Below are 20,953 nucleotides of genomic sequence, written 5' to 3'. Positions count from 1 at the left end.
GGCGTAGGTCCGATGCAGAAGTAATGAGGCCTTGAGACGAGAGCGTGTGAGAAGAGTAAATTGCGTCTCACGGTGAATGTGTGAGAGTTGGTAGCCCTGCTGAGCGAAGACGTTGTCAAAAACCTTTCACTATTGTAGGCCTACGTTAATGTTAAATAGAGAAAAACATTTTACTTTAAAGTAACTTGTACAGTAGGCTACTTGTTGGACCTCGTTATTGAAACACAAAATAACCAATAAAATCTCAAGCACCAAAAGCAGCCCATACTAATCATCCAAGTTCTCTTTATCTGGAAAGTATGCACTTTTCATTTATTCATACACGGTTGCAAAAACATTTAGGCCTAGTTAAAAAATGTAAGTACCATAAATGCTTTTTCTTTTTTTCTTCTTTTTTTTTTTTTTTTTTTTTTGCTGCTGTAATTTCAAAGTAGTTATTGTGTTTTTAAATGTTTATGCCATATATCTTCCTGACAAAGAAAAAAAAACTTTTGTTTATCGCTTTGAATAGAGGTTGATGATACAGTAATATCCATTGGTGTAGCTATATATAGAAAATGGGTAAAATTCAACAATTTGAACATGGAGCCACATTATAAGATTGAACCATATAGGGCCTTTAAAATGAAGATTACAAAAGAAAAGTTTATTAAGAATGAGAATATAGAAGGATATTAAGATGACTTTATATTACTTTTAGAGTTACAGGCACACAAACTTTGGAAATATACTATTTATGACACTAAGTAATGTTCAATTGTGTTGATAGAAAAAAAAAAACAAGATATATTTCTAGTTTCAACATAATTTGTTCTTCAGAAAATGTGCGACCATTGAAAATGTGTACTAATTTAATTATGGATCCACATTAACATCCCTATGTATTGGGACATAAAATTAACCATATTCGGTCTTAAAAATTAAGAAACCAAAAGAAAATTGTGTTAAGAATTAGAATCTAAAAGGATATTAAGATATTTTTAATATGAGTTGCAGGCAAACTTTGGGCAAAAAACAAAAGTAGTGCTTTTTTCCATTTTTAAAATGTCACCATTGGCATAGCTATAATAAAACGAAGATGGCTAAAGTCAACTGATTAAGCTAAATAGACCTAACAATCTCTGTGTAAAAGTAAAATAATGATGCAGTTCTAAAGTCATTTTAACCCCCCCTGTAATCTGACTCCAAATCTCAGGTGAAAATTGCCATTTTGACCTATCCATCCATCCATCTTCTTCCGCTTATCCGGGGCCGAGTCGCGGGGGCAGCAGTCTAAGCAGGGATGCTCAGACCTCCCTCTCCCTGGACACTTCCTCCAGCTTTTCCGGGGGGACACCGAGGCGTTCCCAGGCCAGCCGGGAGACATAGTCCCTCCAGCGTGTCCTAGGTCTTCCCCTGGGCCTCCTCCCGGTGGGACATGCCCGGAACACCTTCCCGGGAAGGCAACCAGGAGGCATCCAGAAAAGATGCCCGAGCCACCTCAGCTGGCCCCTCTCGATGTGGAGGAGCAGCGGCTCTACTCTGAGCTCCTCCCGAGTCACCGAGCTTCTCACCCTATCTCTAAGGGATCGCCCAGCCACCCTGCGGAGAAAGCTCATTTCGGCCGCCTTTATCCGGGATCTTGTCCTTTTGGTCATGACCCACAGCTCATGACCATAGGTGAGAGTAGGAACGTAGATTGACAGGTAGATTGAGAGCTTCGCCTTGCGGCTCAGCTCTTTCTTCACCACGACAGACCGGTACATCGACTGCATTACTGCAGAAGCTGCACCGATCCGTCTGTCAATCTCCCGTTCCATCCTTCCCTCACTCGTGAACAAAACCCCAAGATACTTAAACTCCTCCACTTGAGGCAGGAACTCTCCACCAACTTGAAGTGGGCAAGCCACCGTTTTCCGACTGAGAAACATGGCCTCGGATTCGGAGGCGCTGATTCTCATCCCAGCCGCTTCACACTCAGCTGCAAACCGCCCCAGTGCATGCTGAAGGTCCTGGTCTGATTGGGCTAGCATGACAACATCATCCGCAAAGAGCAGAGATGAGATCATGTGGTCCCCAAACCTGACACCCTCCGGCCCCTGGCTGCGCCTAGAAATTCTGTCCATAAAAATTATGAACAGAACCGGCGACAAAGGGCAGCCCTGCCGGAGTCCAACATGCACCGGGAACAAGCACATGTGGATTGGTTGGTTAAACTCCCATGAACCCTCCAGCACCCTGGAGAGGGTATAGAGCTGGTCCAGTGTTCCACGACCGGGACGAAAACCGCACTGTTCCTCCTGGATCGGAGGTTCTACTATAGGCCATGTTCTTCTCTCTAGTACCCTGGCATAGACTTTCCCGGGGAGGCTGAGAAGTGTGATCCCCCTATAGTTGGAGCACACCCTCCGGTCCCCCTTCTTAAAAAGAGGAGATTGAGGAGATCCTCGAAGTATTCCTTCCACTGTCCGATGACATCCCCAGTCGAGGTCAACAGCTGCCCACCTCCACTGTAAACAGCATTGGTAGGGCACTGCTTCCCCCTCCTGAGGCGCCGGACGGTTTGCCAGAGTCTCTTTGAGGCCGACTGGTAGTCCTTCTCCATGGCCTCACCGAACTCCTCCCAGGCCCGATTTTTTGCCTCCACAATCACCCGGGCTGCAGTTCGCTTGGCCTGTCGGTACCCGTCAGCTGCCTCAGAAGTCCCACAAGCCAGCCAGGCCCGATAGGACTCCTTCTTCAGCTTTACGGCATCCCTTACTTCCACCGGGTTCGGGGATTGCCGCCTCGACAGGCACCGGAGACCTTACGGCCACATCTCCGAGTGGCCGCGTCGACAATGGAGGCGGAGAACATGGTCCACTCGGACTCCATATCTCCAGTCTCCCTCGGGATCCGGTCGAAGCTCTGCCGGAGGTGGAAGTTAAAGATCTCTTTGACAGGAGATTCGGCCAAATGTTCCCAACAGACCCTCACAATACGTTTGGGTCTGCCGAGTCTGTCCAGGTTCCTCCCCCGCCATCGGATCCAACTCACCACCAGGTGGTGATCAGTTGACAGCTCCGCCCCTCTCTTCACCCGAGTGTCCACGCCATACGGCCGGAGGTTAGATGAAACGACCACAAAGTCGATCATTGAACTCCGGCCTGGTGCCATGTGCACTGATGGACACCCTTATGCTTGAACATGGTGTTCGTTATGGACAAGCTGTAACTAGCACAGAAGTCCAATAACAGAACACCACTCGGGTTCAGATCGGGGGGCCGTTCCTCCCAATCACGCCCCTCCAGGTGTCACTGTCGCTGCCCACGTGGGCGTTGAAGTCCCCCAGTAGAACGACGGAGTGCATTTTTCCACGAAATGCACCAAATGTGTTTGTCTGAGAACCTTTTATACATCTTTTGTACACATTTTAACAGCAGATGCTAAAATGATATGCACTGTGTGGTACAGTACAAATATTTTGAGTGTCCCTTATTTTCATATAAAGAACCACAATTGTCCCTTATTTTCCTTTCCATAAGTTGGCAACCCTAAATAAATTCAAAACAACATTTTCAAAACTGGTAAGTTATGTTGTTTGTGTCAATGTGACATCCATTGTTTTAGTAAACTGCTGCCCTCTACTGTAAGAAACCCATAACTGCAGTGTTAGTTCAATACTTACAGGGGCACTTCACTTATTCCTCCAGAAACTAAATGGAGCAAAACACTGTCCAATAAATAATAGTTTTATGGATTTGGAGCAGTTTAGCTGGAAAAACTCGACGCAGCCGCACCAGCAGTCAATCAGTCTTAGTTATAGCATAGCAAATATTAACATTTTAATCATTTGAAATAATACATGGAAAAAAAGTAGTATTAGTATTGGATCTTTTGTGACACTTCAGTCTATACGATATACATATATACATACATACACACACACACACACACACACACATATATATATATAATTTTGAAGAAATAATTTTTTTACTGACTGACCTGACCCAAACACAACGTTACAAGAAAATCAAAAACCTTGCACATAAACAACAATAAATGTAACTAATAACATTCATTTCACAGCTCACAAATTCAGATATTACATTAAATAACAATAGTTTAAGAGAAACTTTATTGCTTGTAAACAACAAAAATCCACAGGGAATATAGCACTGATATATGAAATTGTCATTACTGCTGTTGTGCGTTTTCATTTATCTGCAGTCTCGCTGACAGGTCATTTCATACATATGTCATCTCAGCTTTCTTATTTCTCCTATGGGATTCACTCTTTGAGAAGATGGACAATATGAATTTTGCACACTCTTTAGGATTGAAAGTGGCCGGTACAATGAGATACTCTCCTGGTTCAAGCTTGAAGAATCTCATCACATGTCTTGTATCGATGAAGTTCCCACTACCTTCAATGGGCCGTTTGCGGTAGAAGAACTTGTCCGGGAGCTTCACATCTTTCATCTAAAGGAGAGTTAAATATAAACTTGTATTCAAGCGACCAGTTTATTTGGTAAATAGCATGTAATTTATGCATTTTAAAAGCAAAGTTTTACACTTTTGAGCTTGAATTATATTTTGTACTTGCCTCTGGTGGAATCTGTTGAAGTAGAAAATAGAATAACACACCATTAATAAGTGGAAACCAAAATGACTGTATATTCTGTGACTCCAATAGTTATTTGTTACTGACCGCAAAAACATTGAAGCCGATGGCGTAGTTTGAAACTTCACTTCTGTTTCTCTTCTCATGGTTCTGCATGAGGGACACCAGTATGTTTTCAGGGCACTGACCACTACATTCCTTATCAAGCTCCTCAATCCTCACCCGAAACTGAGGGTTCTTCCAGAAAGAGTCTACAAGACATCCATTGAATCAGAACTTTCAGGTACATGCAGTGGGAACACATATACATTGCCATATGAAATGCTCACACCTCTCATTATATATTTATGAGCTACCTTTATTATTGAGGCAGCCACCGGCTGTAGTCCCATCAACCCAGCTGCCTTTATAACATGTGGAAGTCCATTTGCATTCAGAGGAACTGTCCAGAAAATCAGGACTGAGGCAGCAAATATCAATGTCTTCGAAGTTTTTGGTGAAGTCCTCCATTGACATCCTGCAGTAAAATATGAGTTACTGAAAATATTTGATTCATTAATGCTAGATCTGAAACTACAGTTAATGCTCACCAGAACTCCCCGTCATTGGCCAAAGAACGACACTTGGATCGCTCCTTCTCACTCACTTTGTCCCACAACGATGAACTAAAGTTATGCAAAAGCATATATTAAAATATTTCATGGTGTTATGCTAACTGAGAAACTAACAGAAGCAAATAAAGAGAAAAAAAAACAGATATACTTTTGAACTGATAAGCTTCTGTTGTAATTAGTATTTCTCTAAAAGGGTATAGTTGAATTTTCAATGGCACAGAATTAAATAAGATAACAAAAAGGATGGAAATAAAGTTAGCAATTGTACCTCAGAGTCAATTTAAAGTCCATTTTAATATTGTATGGGCATAGGCCCACCGGCGGGCCCACAGCCATTACATATTTAAAACAGTAATATCCTAATCTAAACCTAAACTAATCTTGACAAACTATATATCATTTGAAAGCTTACAATCTCTAGTTTTCATATGTGATGACTGATTTCCAAAATAAATTACAGAGGAGCCGTAATTTATCAATTTGTAACAAGAATATTTTCTACTCCTAAGGTGTGTTCAGTAGCCTGGTAATACCAAACTCTGCTACTTCGCTTTGCTTCATAGACAGAGTCTGGAAGTGCATAATTGAAAAGCGTTTTCTTTCTCACGGGGGGGGGGGGGGGGGGGGCGCTTAAATCATTGGTTACCCGTAAGCCAATCACATAACGTTTGGTTATGACGTGTGTTATGCGCATGCTCAGCCGCATCTAACTTTCACTGTAAACACATGTATGATGCGAAAACAAAACCATCGAGCGAAATACCGGAGTGAACATGGCTGTGCGCGACTTTTGCAGATTATGTGAAGTAAATCTACACATTCATGGTACAATCAGCGTCTACGTCACGGCTCTCAGCCTGCCCTCTGTTCGTTGATTGTCCTGCTGTTTTCAGGCTGGAGGAAAACAGGGAAAATGGTCGCTATCTCAGACTGAGTACAGAAGCGAAATGAAATTGAGCGGAAGTACGAAGTCTGATGTAGTCAGGCTAGTGTTCAGACCTTTATTTTGAAATAGTGATGAACATGAAAAATCATGAAAGAATGGTAGAAATCTGTTTTAGTTTGTTTTCATGCCAAGAGTTAAAAAAATAGCATCCATTCAATTATTTTAGAAAAAAAGGTCTGAAAATGTTTTAAATATAAAGAAAAAAATAATAGATTCACCATTTGTGATGTGGCAGCGAGCTATAATGCAAATAGGTGTTCTTTTTATGTTTCTTAGAGGTTGAATTCATTTAAAAATCTGCCAAACTTCCAATACTACTTCTGAATAGGATGTCTAATTGTAAATTTGTAAAAAATTGTAAAAACTAGATGTACCGCATCGCGGTACAAAATATGACCGCCGCTCAGGCCTGCACTGGCTTTCCACAAAAATAAATGACGTGGAGTAATTTGGCTGTATTGCGTGTTTATGTATATATGTATATGTGTGTGTGTGTGTGTGTGTGTGTGTGTGTGTGTATGTGTGTGTGTGTGTGTGTGTGTGTGTGTGTGTGTGTGTTTGTGTATGTGTGTCTGTGTGTGTGTGTGTGTGTGTGTGTGTGTGTGTGTGTGTCTGTGGGTGTATGTATGTGTGCGTACATGTGTGCGCGTGTGTGTTTGTGTGTGTGTGTCTGTGCATGTGGATTTGTATGTGTGTGTATGGGTGTGTGTCTGTGCGTATGGATGTCAGTGTGTGTGCATGTTTGCGTTTGTTTGTATTCCTGCATGTGTGTGTGTGACAGTATCATCCTAAACCAGCAACCCTTCGCTCAACAGCACCATCTACAGGCCGATGAGTGTACAGTCACTAAATGTGCACATAAATGAATTTATTTTATACCCCCCCATGGATGAAATTCTACGAAACTTAGCAGAGGATACCCTCAGAGGATGTCAAGTTAATCATACACATGAAATATGGTGCAGTTCTGAACATCTCCACTGAAGATAGGGGCGATTAAAGCAGAATAATATTGCATTTTCATTTTTTATGGGAGGGGCGCAAATCACAAACGAGTGATTATGGGCTAGGTTGATGTGTATGGAGATATTCTTGTGCCAATAAAAATGAACGTAGCTTTTCAAGAAACTAATGAAAATATAAATTGAAACTAAATAAATTATCTCTAAAACTGAAAAAGAATAAATTGCAGGCACATTTTTTGACTTCGTTTTTAATACACTGCATGTTTTGCTAACTATTTCTCATATTTCAATCGCTGATCTGAACTTACAAATGCGCTTCCAGAGTTTTCATTTACGCTTCTGAAGTTCTCTTACGAGAGATACTCTCGTACTGCGTAGAATACGCTAGGGGAAAATCCTTTTCCACGAGAATACTGAAGCCAACAAAATTATCCTTTAATTTTGCATTAATGTAAAACGCGTTGCGGCAGCATACAGACATAGGCGAGGCAGCTCGCGCGCCTATTGGCTGGTCTGCTGGCAACTGCTTAAGCCTATCGAGCGAGACCTAGAGTGACGTCAGACCCAATGAGGGCGCTTCGCGCCCTCTGCGTCACGTCCCGCCGAAACGGGCGTGGCTTAGGTCTATAAATACCGCTCGCAGGCATTAATTCTCTGATTTTTCATCCTTCAGCGAAGCAACTCACATCGCTGGATCCGAGAAGAAGCCGCGCTGTCGAAGGAGCACCTCAGCGGGACGAGTCGAGAAGCTGCTGGCCGCGCCGCCTTCATCGCCTTCCTGCTGCGCTATCCAGCGCCCATATCCTTTTTCTTACTCTGTGTGTGTGTGTTCGCCGGCGCGACTCACACTATCTAAAAGAGCTGCGTCTTTTTCAAGATGCCTGCTTGTGGCTCGTGCAGAGCCCCACTCAGCGACGGGGACCGCCATGTCATCTGCGCTTCCTGCCTGGGTCAAGAACACGCAGCTCTCGCGCTCGCTGATGGCGGCTGCCATCACTGCGAGCTGTTGCCTTTAGCGACTCTGAGGACTCGCTTGGCACTGTTCACCGAGACTGCGCCCACACCTGCTGTTGTGCCGCGCCGTAAAAAGCGCCGCGCTCAGCGGATCCCGGAGCCCTCTCTCAGCCGTCAAAGCTCGCCGGTGCGCCCGCCTGCTTCTCCGGTTTCATCAGCTTCGCTCACGGACGGACAGCGGCCGCGGTCTGCCGCCGCTTCTGTCGATGACGCTGATGAGATCGATGCGCTGCTTCGAGAGGAGGATTCCTGCTCTCTCATAGCATCAGACAGTGAGGATTGGGCGGGCTCTGAGGACCCCACCCCTCCTGCCCGTGCTTCTACGGGAAAGAGAGCGAGCATTGAGGCGGAGCTCATGCGCGTGCTCACTCAGGCCACGGCGAGCCTCGGCCTCGAGTGGACCACGCCTGAGCAGCCTGCTCATAACCGGCTGGACAGCTTCTTCCTGCCTGGGGAGCGCGTTTCACCTGCATCCAAGCCAGCGCCCTTTCTTCCTGAGCTTCATGAAGAAGTCGCTAAATCTTGGAACTCCCCTTTTTCAACCAGGACTCGGTCCTCTGTCTCTTTGGCGTTCTCCGCTGTCGATGACGCAAAGAACAGAGGCTACCACTCCCTGCCGCCGGTTGAAGAGGCTATCGCAGCGCACTTATGCCCGCCCTCCGCTGGACGGCGTGCTAAGATGGCGCTGCCCTCAAAAGCCTGCCGCACGACGTCGACTCTGCTCCGCCGCGCTTTCTCCGCCGCCGGGCAGGCCGCGTCAGCGTTGCACACCATGGCCACGCTTCAGATATACCAGGCCGATCTCCTCCGCCAGATGGACGAGAAAGGACCTGACGCAATCTGTGTGCCGGACTTGAGGAGCGCTACAGACCTCGCTCTTCGCGCCACCAAGTCAGCAGCACAGGCCATCGGACAGAGCATGGCCTCGCTCACCGTGTCTGAGAGACATCTGTGGCTTACGCTCTCTGACATGTCTGAGTCGGAGCGCACCGCGTTCCTCGACGCGCCGCTTTCCCCTGCCGGCCTCTTCGGAACCTCGGTCAAAGATTTCGCCGATAGGTTCGCTGAGGTGCAGAAAGCGACCCAGGCCATGAAGCACTTCCTCCCGAAGCGCTCCAGTTCTGCAGCAGGCCGTGCGAAACCGTCTGCTCAGAGCTCACAGCCTAAGCCTCCGCCCGCCGCCTCCTCTTCTCAACACCGCCAAGCCCAGAGCTCGAGACCGCGCTCTCGCTCATCCGGCCGCCGCCCCGCCCCGCGTGGCCCGCGGCAGAAGGTTGTGTTGAAGCCAGAGGCCCCGAAATCATCCTAGCACGCCTAGGAAAGCGACGGTGTCCAAGTCCCGCTGCGGCCGGACTTCCACCAAAGCTTGCCGCTCGTCCAGTTCCAGGAAATGTGACTGGTCCAGCGTATTTAGCAGCCAACAAGCCGGTTCCATTACCCGCTTGCCTGCACACAAAAGCCGTTTTTACGGCTACCCAGATAAATCCCTTAAAGAGTGTATTTTCTGGTGTCCCGGCCACGGCCGACGGTGTTTCATGTGTAGAAAAAATGCCCGCTACTCAGCGCCCATTCCTACACACAAGCACAGCCCTTCACACAGGGCGCGCGCACATAAAATCGACTCAGATCGATTGCGCTTCAAATGTAGCAAAAGTGCCCACTACCCAGTGCCCACTAACGCTACTTCCCACATGTCTCACGGTCCCTGTGAATACAGGACCCGTATGCATATGCTCTGCTCACGCGAGCAATGCTGCAAAGGTGGTGTACGTGCCCGCCGCTCCGCGCCCACGCCCACACACAGACATGAAACTAGCCCAGCCCTCCTCCTCTCAGCTAAACACTGCGGAGGAGTCGAGCGCGGGCATTCTGCCCGCTGTTATCAGCGCGCCCCCTGCCTCAGACGTCATGAGCGCGACGCTTATGTCACAGCACACAAAAGCCGCTGCATCGCGAGCCGATCAGAGCGCGCTTCGCATCCGGCCCCTAGCTACTCGCGCACCTGCGTGGGAAAAGCTTCCCGGGGTTTCGAGATGGGTGCTGAACGTCATAAAAGGAGGCTATTCGCTGCAGTTTCGCCGACGCCCCCGCCGCTTCACGGCGCGCGTCGAGACCACGGTAGAATCGAAAGTAGCCCATCTACTTCGAACCGAGATTTTGAAACTGTTGAGCAAAGGGGCTATAGAACCCCTATCTCAAGCTCAAAGCGAGGGGGGGTTGTACAGCAGATACTTCCTGGTGCCCAAGAAAGACGGGGGTCTCAGACCCATACTAGATCTGCGGCAGTTGAACAGAGCGCTTATGAAGGGCGAAGCGCCCTCATTGGGTCTGACGTCACTCTAGGTCTCGCTCGATAGGCTTAAGCAGTTGCCAGCAGACCAGCCAATAGGCGCGCGAGCTGCCTCGCCTATGTCTGTATGCTGCCGCAACGCGTTTTACATTAATGCAAAATTAAAGGATAATTTTGTTGGCTTCAGTATTCTCGTGGAAAAGGATTTTCCCCTAGCGTATTCTACGCAGTACTCGTTCCTCTCTCTAGAGAGAACCGAGGTTACGTTAGTAACCGAGTACGTTTTCGTTTACACTCCCAGAGTTTTCGTTCGCCGTTCTGACACATTTCTCTCGTGGGGGCGGGGCTAGTAGCAGTGTGTTCTCATTGGTTACTGAGCTTTTGATTGATAGCTTCGTGACCTGGAAGTGAAGACGTCAGTGGTGTGTTTATGTCTGGATGTGAGCGTCTGTAATCGCAGCTTTCTATTTCATTTTAGCGATATTAAGTTTATATCTGTATTTATTTGCTGCTACACTATATTGTTGAGATGATCTCTTATAGAAGGAATAGTACAGACGAATGATATTTATCATTAGTCATCGTCGCTATATCAGGAGGATAACGTTACTGGATAAGCCTACTCGTGGTAAGTTTGATTTTTTTTTAATACTATGCTAATACTATTTATAATGCAGTACTGGCTTTTTTCAGGTGGAGAGGCATTTTAGAGCTCAGTGAGAGCCCATAACATTATACAGCTGAGCTGTGTTGTCTTGATTTAACTGTTAGCCCAATCATTACATGACAACTTTGGCAATGTAGAGCCTTTTTTACCATGCCAATAAAGCTATTTAAACCTGAATTCCTCAATTTCTGATTAATTTGCAATGCAGAGTTTTTGAAAGAGGAGAGACACGACTTGACCACAGAGCGTCTCTGTTCGTAATATCATATGTAAACACTCAATTATTTTGAAGTATCGCCCTGGTTGCAGTATTTATTCTGATTACTTTTGTGTGATAAAGATGACTGATAAAGCTATTATATGTATCTAGTATGAGTAACAAATTGCTTTTTCTCTGTCCATATTTGACTAATAATAATGAAAAAAGTGCACTTCAAATGAACATTTCTTTGACAAATGTTAAATCTTTAATAGTCTTTAATAATAAATATATGTCCAAATTAAAAACTTAAAGGTTGTCTAAGCGATCCCGGGAGACGTTTCTTCTTGTTGACATTCGAATTATTGTCAAACAAAACGGAGGCTAGCTAGACCCTCCCTCCTCCTCATCCGCGCACTAACCCCCGAACCCCACCCCCACATCATTCTTGTCGGTTATTGGCTGGAACAGTTTGTTGTGTTTCGTGCTGCGGGTCGCTCTGTTTGTTGCTCGGTTTGTTTTTGTTGCAGTTTGTGGAGCCTGTGGTGTCTACAGAGACCGCGTTTTTTTACAGTGTGTTCAGGGGACAGGCAGCTAGCAGATAGTGAGGAGATGTTTGCGGTATGTGACAAAAAATGTTTTGGCCTAAAAAACGCGTGACATGACTTAGAGCACCTTTAATACATGCAAGTAATTATGACTGAAAACATCCAGCAACTAGGGAATACACATCCATATGTTTATATATAGGGCAATACAGCCATCTACTGGTTACACAACAGTATTACAGATGATAAATGCTGTTTGACTCCGAGGTAAATATTTAGTACTGTAAAATCCCTTAAATATACTGTATATATAATAAATATTTTAAGTCTGCAAATTGTTACTGTATGGGGAGTTCAAAGCAGTTTGTATTGTTAGATTATAATACATTTCTTCTCTCATTTTCCAGGGAGTGGAGCACCTTTTCCATAAACAAAATTCTGATGCTGACACAGAGGATGGAGTGATAGTACCAGAGATCCACTGTCCCTATATCAGACACTAATCTTACTCTGTTCAGACACATCACCTTTGAATAACTGGGATCTTGATCTTCAGACACCTGATTTATTTTAATATAGCAAATATTTCAATTTCCTCAAGATTAAAACAAACATAGTTCGCAAGTACACAAGAGGTTTCACTTTATTCTTATTAAACTATGCTAATCTTGGATTAGCATACCAATAGCATATGAATGTTGAGGGGATAGTTCACCCAAAAATACAATTCTCTCTTGTTTTACTCACCCTCATGCTGTCCCAGATGCATTTTACTTTCTTTCTACAGATAAACACGAATTAAGATTGTAAGGAAAGTAATCCATCTCTGCGAGTCCTAAAGACGCTTTAAAAACCACACACAGTGAGTGTGACTGCAATCCATGCGACCTCAGTGGATGAATCAATGCCTTCTGAAGTCAAACAATAAGCTAGATAAAATAATAATAATGTAAACTGTTTTAACTATTAAAAATCTTACGTACATGGGCTACAATCCACTTGTATTATGTACTCACAGAGATGGATTATTTCCTTAAATATCTTTGTCTGTTTATATGAAGAAAAAAAGTCATATACATCTGGGATGGCATGAAGGAGAGTAAATGATGAGAGAATGCTCATTGTTTGGGTGGACTATCCTTGTACTGCTTGTGTCCAGTCACTGCTTTGTTACTTGAACTGCAACAGGAACTGCTCAAAGAATCATTGCAACCAGAGCCGGTTCTAGACATTAGGAGGCCCTAGGCAAAACTCATGTTGGAGGCCCCCCACCCCCAATAAAAAAACACTTGAAACAAATATGATTCCTAACCTTTTTATTTATACAACATTTAATTTTAAAATCAGTATATTTTTACTTACACAGTACATAAGTTTGGACACATTACTATTTTTAATGTTTTTGAAAGAAGTCTCTTATGCTCATCAAGCCTGGATTTATTTGATCAAAAATACAGAAAAATAATATAGTGAAATATTATTAAAATTTAAAATAATGGTTTTCTATTTTACTATACTTTATATTTCTGTGATGCAAAGCTGAATTTAGTGCCACGTGATCATTCTGATTTATTATCAAATGTTAGAAATGGTGCTTAATATTTATTTTATAACCTGTGATACTTTTTTTCAGGATTTTTGATTATTAAAAAGTTGTTTTAAAAAAGTCTTCACTATCACTTTTTATATATTTAACACATCCTTGCTGAATATTCCTGTTTTTTTTTCTGTTTTTTTTATCAAATAAATGCTGGCTTGTAGAGCATAATAATAAACTTCTTTCAAAAACATTAAAAATAGTAATGGGTCCAGACTTTTACCGGTACTCTATGTACATATTAATCAAACTTTATCTAAGATAATCTCTTTTTTGTTTAATGAAGATGTTATTGTTGTTGTTGTTTTTTTGCTGTTTTATTCAATTTATTCACAGTTCCAGAATCACACTTCAGTAGATGAGCATAAGTGCTTTTATATTGCATTGCCACCTTAAATATGCTATACACAAATCAAGTGGAAGAGAAAGACACGATCGCTACTGAGCAGAAAAAAATATATAAAGTGATATTATTGGCGTAATGTCAGGAATCTAATCATCAGCAGAATTTAGAAGATAGACCCATAGATATGAGATCCTTTAGACTATTTGAAACATTTAAAAATGTTGTAGTGTATTGGCTTTTTAACTTAGAATACAGACGTCTTGTCTTTTAATTTTATAGCTTTTTTACTAGTCAGCTCCCGACGCGATGTTATTCATTGTACGCGCAAATTCAAAGCGTCGCGTCTGGGCACGTTAATGACGCTCGCGCTCTTTTAAACTCGTAATAAAGCGGTGAATGATTTTTCCAGAAATGACGCTGATCTACAGTACAAGTTTATATTTAGAATACATTGCAATCACTCCAAAATAGATGACGACAACTCACACACCTGCATTATGAGCTGTGCTTCTTTGTTTGCTTATTAGGCTTTTGCCTCGCGCACCTGATGGATGCGTTCGTTACACATACTTTCAGAAGCCGGCACCCGCTTTGTAACGGACACATTAATTGGTTTAACTGCAGTAATGTAACAGTCTATGATTAAGATAAACATCGTCACTATTTTTAGTTAATTAATAAATATTGAAATAAATTGTAGATAGGACATTTGTACTTTTTTTTTTTTTTTTTTTTTTTCTCTGTCTGGGCCCCATCCCGCCAATCGGGCCCTAGGCACGTGCCTAGTTTGCCTTTGCGTTAATCCGGCTCTGATTGCAACATTTAAAATGTATATGAATTTTTAAAATGTATTCTGTATTTGTAATTGTGCATTTTGTATAGTAATGTATATCATGAGAATACTGTGCATTACATGTATATTATGCAGTTAATGTTTTGTGGATTCTGTTCTTTCCGGTCACAACATAATTGCATCCAAGACCTTCACTTCGATACTTGTGTATATGCTTTAGTGACAATAAAGAATGTACATTTATTTGAATTCATATTTTCAATTACATTAATTTAACTGGTTGTATAAGTCACGATTGAAACGGTTGATGATTTTTAAAATATATTTAAATTAAATGAAAATGTTAATTAAATGAAATAACTAAATATAATTATCAATAAAAAAAATGGCAACAAGAACATTCTTTGTGTGACATATGTAATGAAATGCCCTTTGAGGTATCTGACAGCAGGCCACGACTGTAATTTTCATTTTGTTTAAATTCCTCTTATTTAAGTGATCATTAATTTTGATGGTGTAAACGTATATCATGCTAACAATGAGTAGTGTGATGGCCATGGTTGCTAAATGCCAACCTTGATTACCTGGTTGAAGTTTGACTTTCTTGACGGCTGAATATATCACACACGTTTGCTAGTATTCTCTTTAAATTGTAACAGCTGAACCTAATCAGAGCCTAACATGCAAAATAATCATCAGGAATAAACAAATATTCTCCGAAAACATTGGACACTACAATATTTTAAGTATTATATACAGACAGTACTTTAATGTGCAATTACACCTGAATAGACTGAATAGATCTCTTGTGAGTAGTAGTAAGTAGTAGTAATTAAGTAGTAGCAGCAGGTAAATACAGATAAAATTAAAAAACAAACATAACTTATCACTAAAATGAAATAGAAAGCTGCGATTACAGACGCTCACATCCACACATAAACGTTGGCCGGGGACCAAACGAATTTTTTCCGTAGAAGTCTAGTGGGGCTACATGCCCACCAAATTTCATGTTCCCCAGTGTTTCGGTGTCCCTGGTATAGTTGACGAAAAATTTACGGGGGCCCCAGCGCGGGGGGGGGGAGTTTCCCCCGGGGACCAAACGAAATTTTCCGTAAAGTCTAGTAGACCAACATACCATAAAAAAATCTTCATCCTCGGTGCCACGGTTCAGGTAGTTATTTAGGAAAAACTGCATTTTTGGGGGTTTGGGGGGGCCCAGCGCGGGGGGGGGAGTGGCCCCCGGGGACCAAACAAAATTTTTCCGTAGAAGTCTAGTGGGGCTACATGCCCACCAAATTTCATGTTCCCCGGTGTTTCGGTGTCCCTGGTATCGTTGACGAAAAATTTACGGGGGCCCCAGGGCGGGGGGGGGGAGTGGCCCCCGGGGACCAAACGAAATTTTTCCGTAAAAGTCTAGTAGACCAACATACCATAAAAATTACTTCATCCTCGGTGCCACGGTTCAGGTAGTTATTTAGGAAAAACTGCATTTTTTTGGGTTTGGGGGGGCCCAGCGCGGGGGGGAGTGGCCCCCGGAGACCAAACGAAATTTTTCCGTAAAAGTCTAGTGGGGCTACATGCCCACCAAATTTCATGTTCCCCGGTGTTTCGGTGTCCCTGGTATCGTTGACGAAAAATTCAGTAAGGTGACGAAAAAAAAAAAAAATAACTTTGACAATCCCTATATGAGTGCTTTCGCTAGCTACGCTAGCGGCGGTCATAATAATGGTTCAGATCACTCAAACCACATAAGGAAATAGAGGCGCCCTTATATGGGCAGTAATGGAGTCTGGTTGTCAACTAGTGAAAAAGTTTGGTACTGCGCCCAAACAAAATCTTACTGAAAGCTTATTTTTTGAGATATCAACCTAAAATTTTAAACACAACTTGTTCAGATTTTTGTCTTTGATTTTTTTTTTTTTTTTTTTTTGCAGTTTTATAGTCCGCCAGGTTTTGAAAATATATATTTTATATAAAATATGAATAATTACATTTTTAATATTGTACATTTTCATAAACTCAAACTTCTATAACTTTTTTTCTGTTTAGCTTTCTTAATTTATTTCACTTCTACAAAAATTTGCCAAGTGTCTTCTTAAAAACAAGACCAATCTTACATCTATATTCCAAAGCATTCTTGATTTACAATCATTTAAGTTTGGAATGTGCATTTTCATGTCTATTAAAAAAAGGGGGGTAATTATGACCGCCGCTAGCGTAGCTAGCGAAAGCGGTCATATAGGGATTGTCAAAGTTTTTTTTTTTTTTTTTCCCCGTCACCTTACTGAATTTTTCGTCAACGATACCAGGGACACCGAAACACCGGGGAACATGAAATTTGGTGGGCATGTAGCCCCACTAGACTTATAAGGAAAAATTTCGTTTGGTCCCCGGGGGCCACTCCCCCCCCGCGCTGGGCCCCCCCAAACCCCAAAAAATGCAGTTCTTCCTAAATAACTACCTGAACCGTGGCACCGAGGATGAAGAAATTTTTATGGTATGTTGGTCTACTAGACTTTTACGGAAAAATTTCATTTGGTCCCCGGAGGCCACTCCCCCCCCCGCGCTGGGGCCCCTGTAAATTTTTCGTCAACGATACCAGGGACACCGAAGCACCGGGGAACATGAAATTTGGTGGGCATGTAGCCCCACTAGACTTCTAAGGAAAAATTTCGTTTGGTCCCCGGGGGCCACTCCCCCCCCGCGCTGGCCCCCCCCAAACCCCAAAAAATGCAGTTTTTCCTAAATAACTACCTGAACCGTGGCACCGAGGATGAAGAAATTTTTATGGTATGTTGGTCTACTAGACTTTTACGGAAAAATTTCATTTGGTCCCCGGGGGCCACTTCCCCCCCCGCGCTGGGGCCCCTGTAAATTTTTCGTCAACGATACCAGGGACACCGAAGCACCTGGGAACATGAAATTTGGTGGGCATGTAGCCCCACTAGACTTCTAAGGAAAAATTTCGTTTGGTCCCCGGGGGCCACTCCCCCCCCGCGCTGGGCCCCCCCAAACCCAAAAATGCAGTTTTTCCTAAATAACTACCTGAACCGTGGCACCGAGGATGAAGAAATTTTTATGGTATGTTGGTCTACTAGACTTTTACAGAAAAATTTCGTTTGGTCCCCGGGGGCCACTTCCCCCCCCGCGCTGGGGCCCCCGTAAATTTTTCGTCAACGATACCAGGGACACCGAAGCACCGAGGAACATGAAATTTGGTGGGCATGTAGCCCCATTAGACTTCTAAGGAAAAATTTCGTTTGGTCCCCGGGGGCCACTCCCCCCCCCGCGCTGGGCCCCCCCAACCCCCAAAAAATGCAGTTTTTCCTAAATAACTACCTGAACCGTGGCACCGAGGATGAAGAAATTTTTATGGTATGTTGGTCTACTAGACTTTTACAGAAAAATTTCGTTTGGTCCCCGGGGGCCACTTCCCCCCCCCGCGCTGGGGCCCCCGTAAATTTTTCGTCAACGATACCAGGGACACCGAAGCACCGGGGAACATGAAATTTGGTGGGCATGTAGCCCCTCTAGACTTCTAAGGAAAAATTTAGTTTGGTCCCCGGGGGCCACTCCCCCCCCCGCGCTGGGCCCCCCCAAACCCCAAAAAATGCAGTTTTTCCTAAATAACTACCTGAACCGTGGCACCGAGGATGAAGAAATTTTTATTGTATGTTGGTCTACTAGACTTTTACGGAAAAATTTCATTTGGTCCCCGGGGGCCACTTCCCCCCCCGCGCTGGGGCCCCCGTAAATTTTTCGTCAACGATACCAGGGACACCGAAGCACCGGGGAACATGAAATTTGGTGGGCATGTAGCCCCACTAGACTTCTAAGGAAAAATTTCGTTTGGTCCCCGGGGGCCACCCCCCCCCCCCCCCCGCGCTGGGCCCCCCCAAACCCAAAACAATGCAGTTTTTCCTAAATAACTACCTGAACCGTGGCACCGAGGATGAAGAAATTTTTATGGTATGTTGGTCTACTAGACTTTTACAGAAAAATTTCGTTTGGTCCCCGGGGGCCACTTCCCCCCCCCGCGCTGGGGCCCCCGTAAATTTTTCGTCAACGATACCAGGGACACCGAAGCACCGGGGAACATGAAATTTGGTGGGCATGTAGCCCCACTAGACTTCTAAGGAAAAAATTTGTTTGGTCCCCGGGGGCCACTCCCCCCCCCGCGCTGGGCCCCCCCAAACCCCAAAAAATGCAGTTTTTCCTAAATAATTACCTAAACCGTGGCACCGAGGATGAAGAAATTTTTATGGTATGTTGGTCTACTAGACTTTTACGGAAAAATTTCATTTGGTCCCCGGGGGCCACTTCCCCCCCCGCGCTGGGGCCCCCGTAAATTTTTCGTCAACGATACCAGGGACACCGAAGCACCGGGGAACATGAAATTTGGTGGGCATGTAGCCCCACTAGACTTCTAAGGAAAAATTTCGTTTGGTCCCCGGGGGCCACTCCCCCCCCCCCCCCCCGCGCTGGGCCCCCCCAAACCCAAAACAATGCAGTTTTTCCTAAATAACTACCTGAACCGTGGCACCGAGGATGAAGAAATTTTTATGGTATGTTGGTCTACTAGACTTTTAGGGAAAAATTTCGTTTGGTCCCCGGGGGCCACTTCCCCCCCCGCGCTGGGGCCCCCGTAAATTTTTCGTCAACGATACCAGGGACACCGAAGCACCGGGGAACATGAAATTTGGTGGGCATGTAGCCCCACTAGACTTCTAAGGAAAAATTTCGTTTGGTCCCCGGGGGCCACTCCCCCCCCCGTGCTGGGCCCCCCCAAACCCAAAAAAAATGCAGTTTTTCCTAAATAACTACCTGAACCGTGGCACCGAGGATGAAGAAATTTTTATGGTATGTTGGTCTACTAGACTTTTAGGGAAAAATTTCGTTTGGTCCCCGGGGGCCACTTCCCCCCCCCCCCCCCCCGCGCTGGGGCCCCCGTAAATTTTTCGTCAACGATACCAGGGACACCGAAGCACCGGGGAACATGAAATTTGGTGGGCATGTAGCCCCACTAGACTTCTAAGGAAAAATTTCGTTTGGTCCCCGGGGGCCACCCCCCCCCCGCGCTGGGCCCCCCCAAACCCCAAAAAATGCAGTTTTTCCTAAATAACTACCTGAACCGTGGCACAGAGGATGAAGAAATTTTTATGGTATGTTGGTCTACTAGACTTTTACGGAAAAATTTCGTTTGGTCCCCGGGGGCCACTCCCCCCCCCGCGCTGGGGCCCCCGTAAATTTTTCGTCAACGATACCAGGGACACCGAAGCACCGGGGAACATGAAATTTGGTGGGCATTTAGCCCCACTAGACTTCTAAGGAAAAATTTCGTTTGGTCCCCGGGGGCCACTCCCCCCCCGGGCTGGGCCCCCCAAACCCAGAAAAATGCAGTTTTTCCTAAATAACTACCTGAACCGTGGCACCGAGGATGAAGAAATTTTTATGGTATGTTGGTCTACTAGACTTTTAGGGAAAAATTTCGTTTGGTCCCCGGGGGCCACTTCAACTTCCCCGAGCGGATGGCAAGAGGTAAGGAATTCCATAACCTAGGACCGGCTATCGAAAAGGCTCGATCACCTTTCCGCTTGAGTCGGGACCGCGGTACCCGGAGCAATAATTTATCCGCCGATCTCAGATTCTTTACTGGCTGGTGCAAAATAATTAGATCAGATAGATAGGAGGGTGCGAGATCATTTAAAATTTTAAAAATGAATATTAAAGTCTTGAAATCGATCCGGAATCTGATAGGTAGCCATTGAAGGGATGTTAGAATTGGGGTAATTCTATCACTCTTTCTCGTATTGGTCAATAGTCTGGCAGCAGCATTTTGAACCAGCTGCAATCGGTTCAGCAATGACTGAGAGAGTCCCAAGTATATCACATTACAATAGTCCAATCTAGATAGTATAAAAGCATGGATGAGCGTCTCCAAATCCATCGATGAGAGCATAGGTTTCATTTTCGCTATTAATCTTAAGTAGTAGAAGCTACTTTTAACCACAGCGCTCACTTGTTTTGTAAAATTTAGTTCAGAATCGAAAAATACACCCAGATTTTTTGCACATGGGTGAACATTTCTAGATAGTGGGCCCAAATAAGTAGAGATAAGTGGTGAAAAGCCAAAAGGGCCAAAAACAACAACATCAGTTTTGCTCATTTAAGTGGAGAAAATTCTTAGCCATCCAGCACTTTACCTCATCAAGACACTTTACAAGATTGGAACAAGACTTATCAAGAGGATGTAGTGGGACATACATTTGAGTGTCGTCAGCATAACAGTGATATGTGATCTCTTATTTCCTGAAAATAGAGCCCAAAGGTAACATATATAAGGAAAATAGAATAGGACTCAGTATGGACCCTTGTGGGAGTCCGCATGA

General features: G+C 44.2%; 1 protein-coding gene across 1 annotated transcript in view; it reads right to left on the bottom strand.

Annotated features, from left to right (window-relative positions):
* Positions 1–1,936: 1,936 nt before the first annotated feature.
* Positions 1,937–20,953, bottom strand: part of LOC308707699 (calpain-1 catalytic subunit-like) — a gene marked incomplete at both ends in the record, with an annotated part of 32,001 nt that continues 12,984 nt past the window's right edge. The window contains 6 exons of the mRNA XM_081394314.1: positions 1,937–2,005; positions 2,785–2,886; positions 4,318–4,443; positions 4,673–4,836; positions 4,942–5,102; positions 5,176–5,250. Of these exons, the coding sequence (XP_081250440.1) occupies positions 1,937–2,005; positions 2,785–2,886; positions 4,318–4,443; positions 4,673–4,836; positions 4,942–5,102; positions 5,176–5,250 (697 nt within the window). The remainder of the gene's footprint in view (positions 2,006–2,784; positions 2,887–4,317; positions 4,444–4,672; positions 4,837–4,941; positions 5,103–5,175; positions 5,251–20,953) is intronic.

The sequence above is a fragment of the Scardinius erythrophthalmus genome, assembly GCF_964197995.2.
Source record: "Scardinius erythrophthalmus genome assembly, chromosome: 19".
Classification (NCBI taxonomy): Eukaryota; Metazoa; Chordata; class Actinopteri; order Cypriniformes; family Leuciscidae; genus Scardinius; species Scardinius erythrophthalmus.
This window is presented reverse-complemented; position numbering and strand designations above follow the sequence as displayed.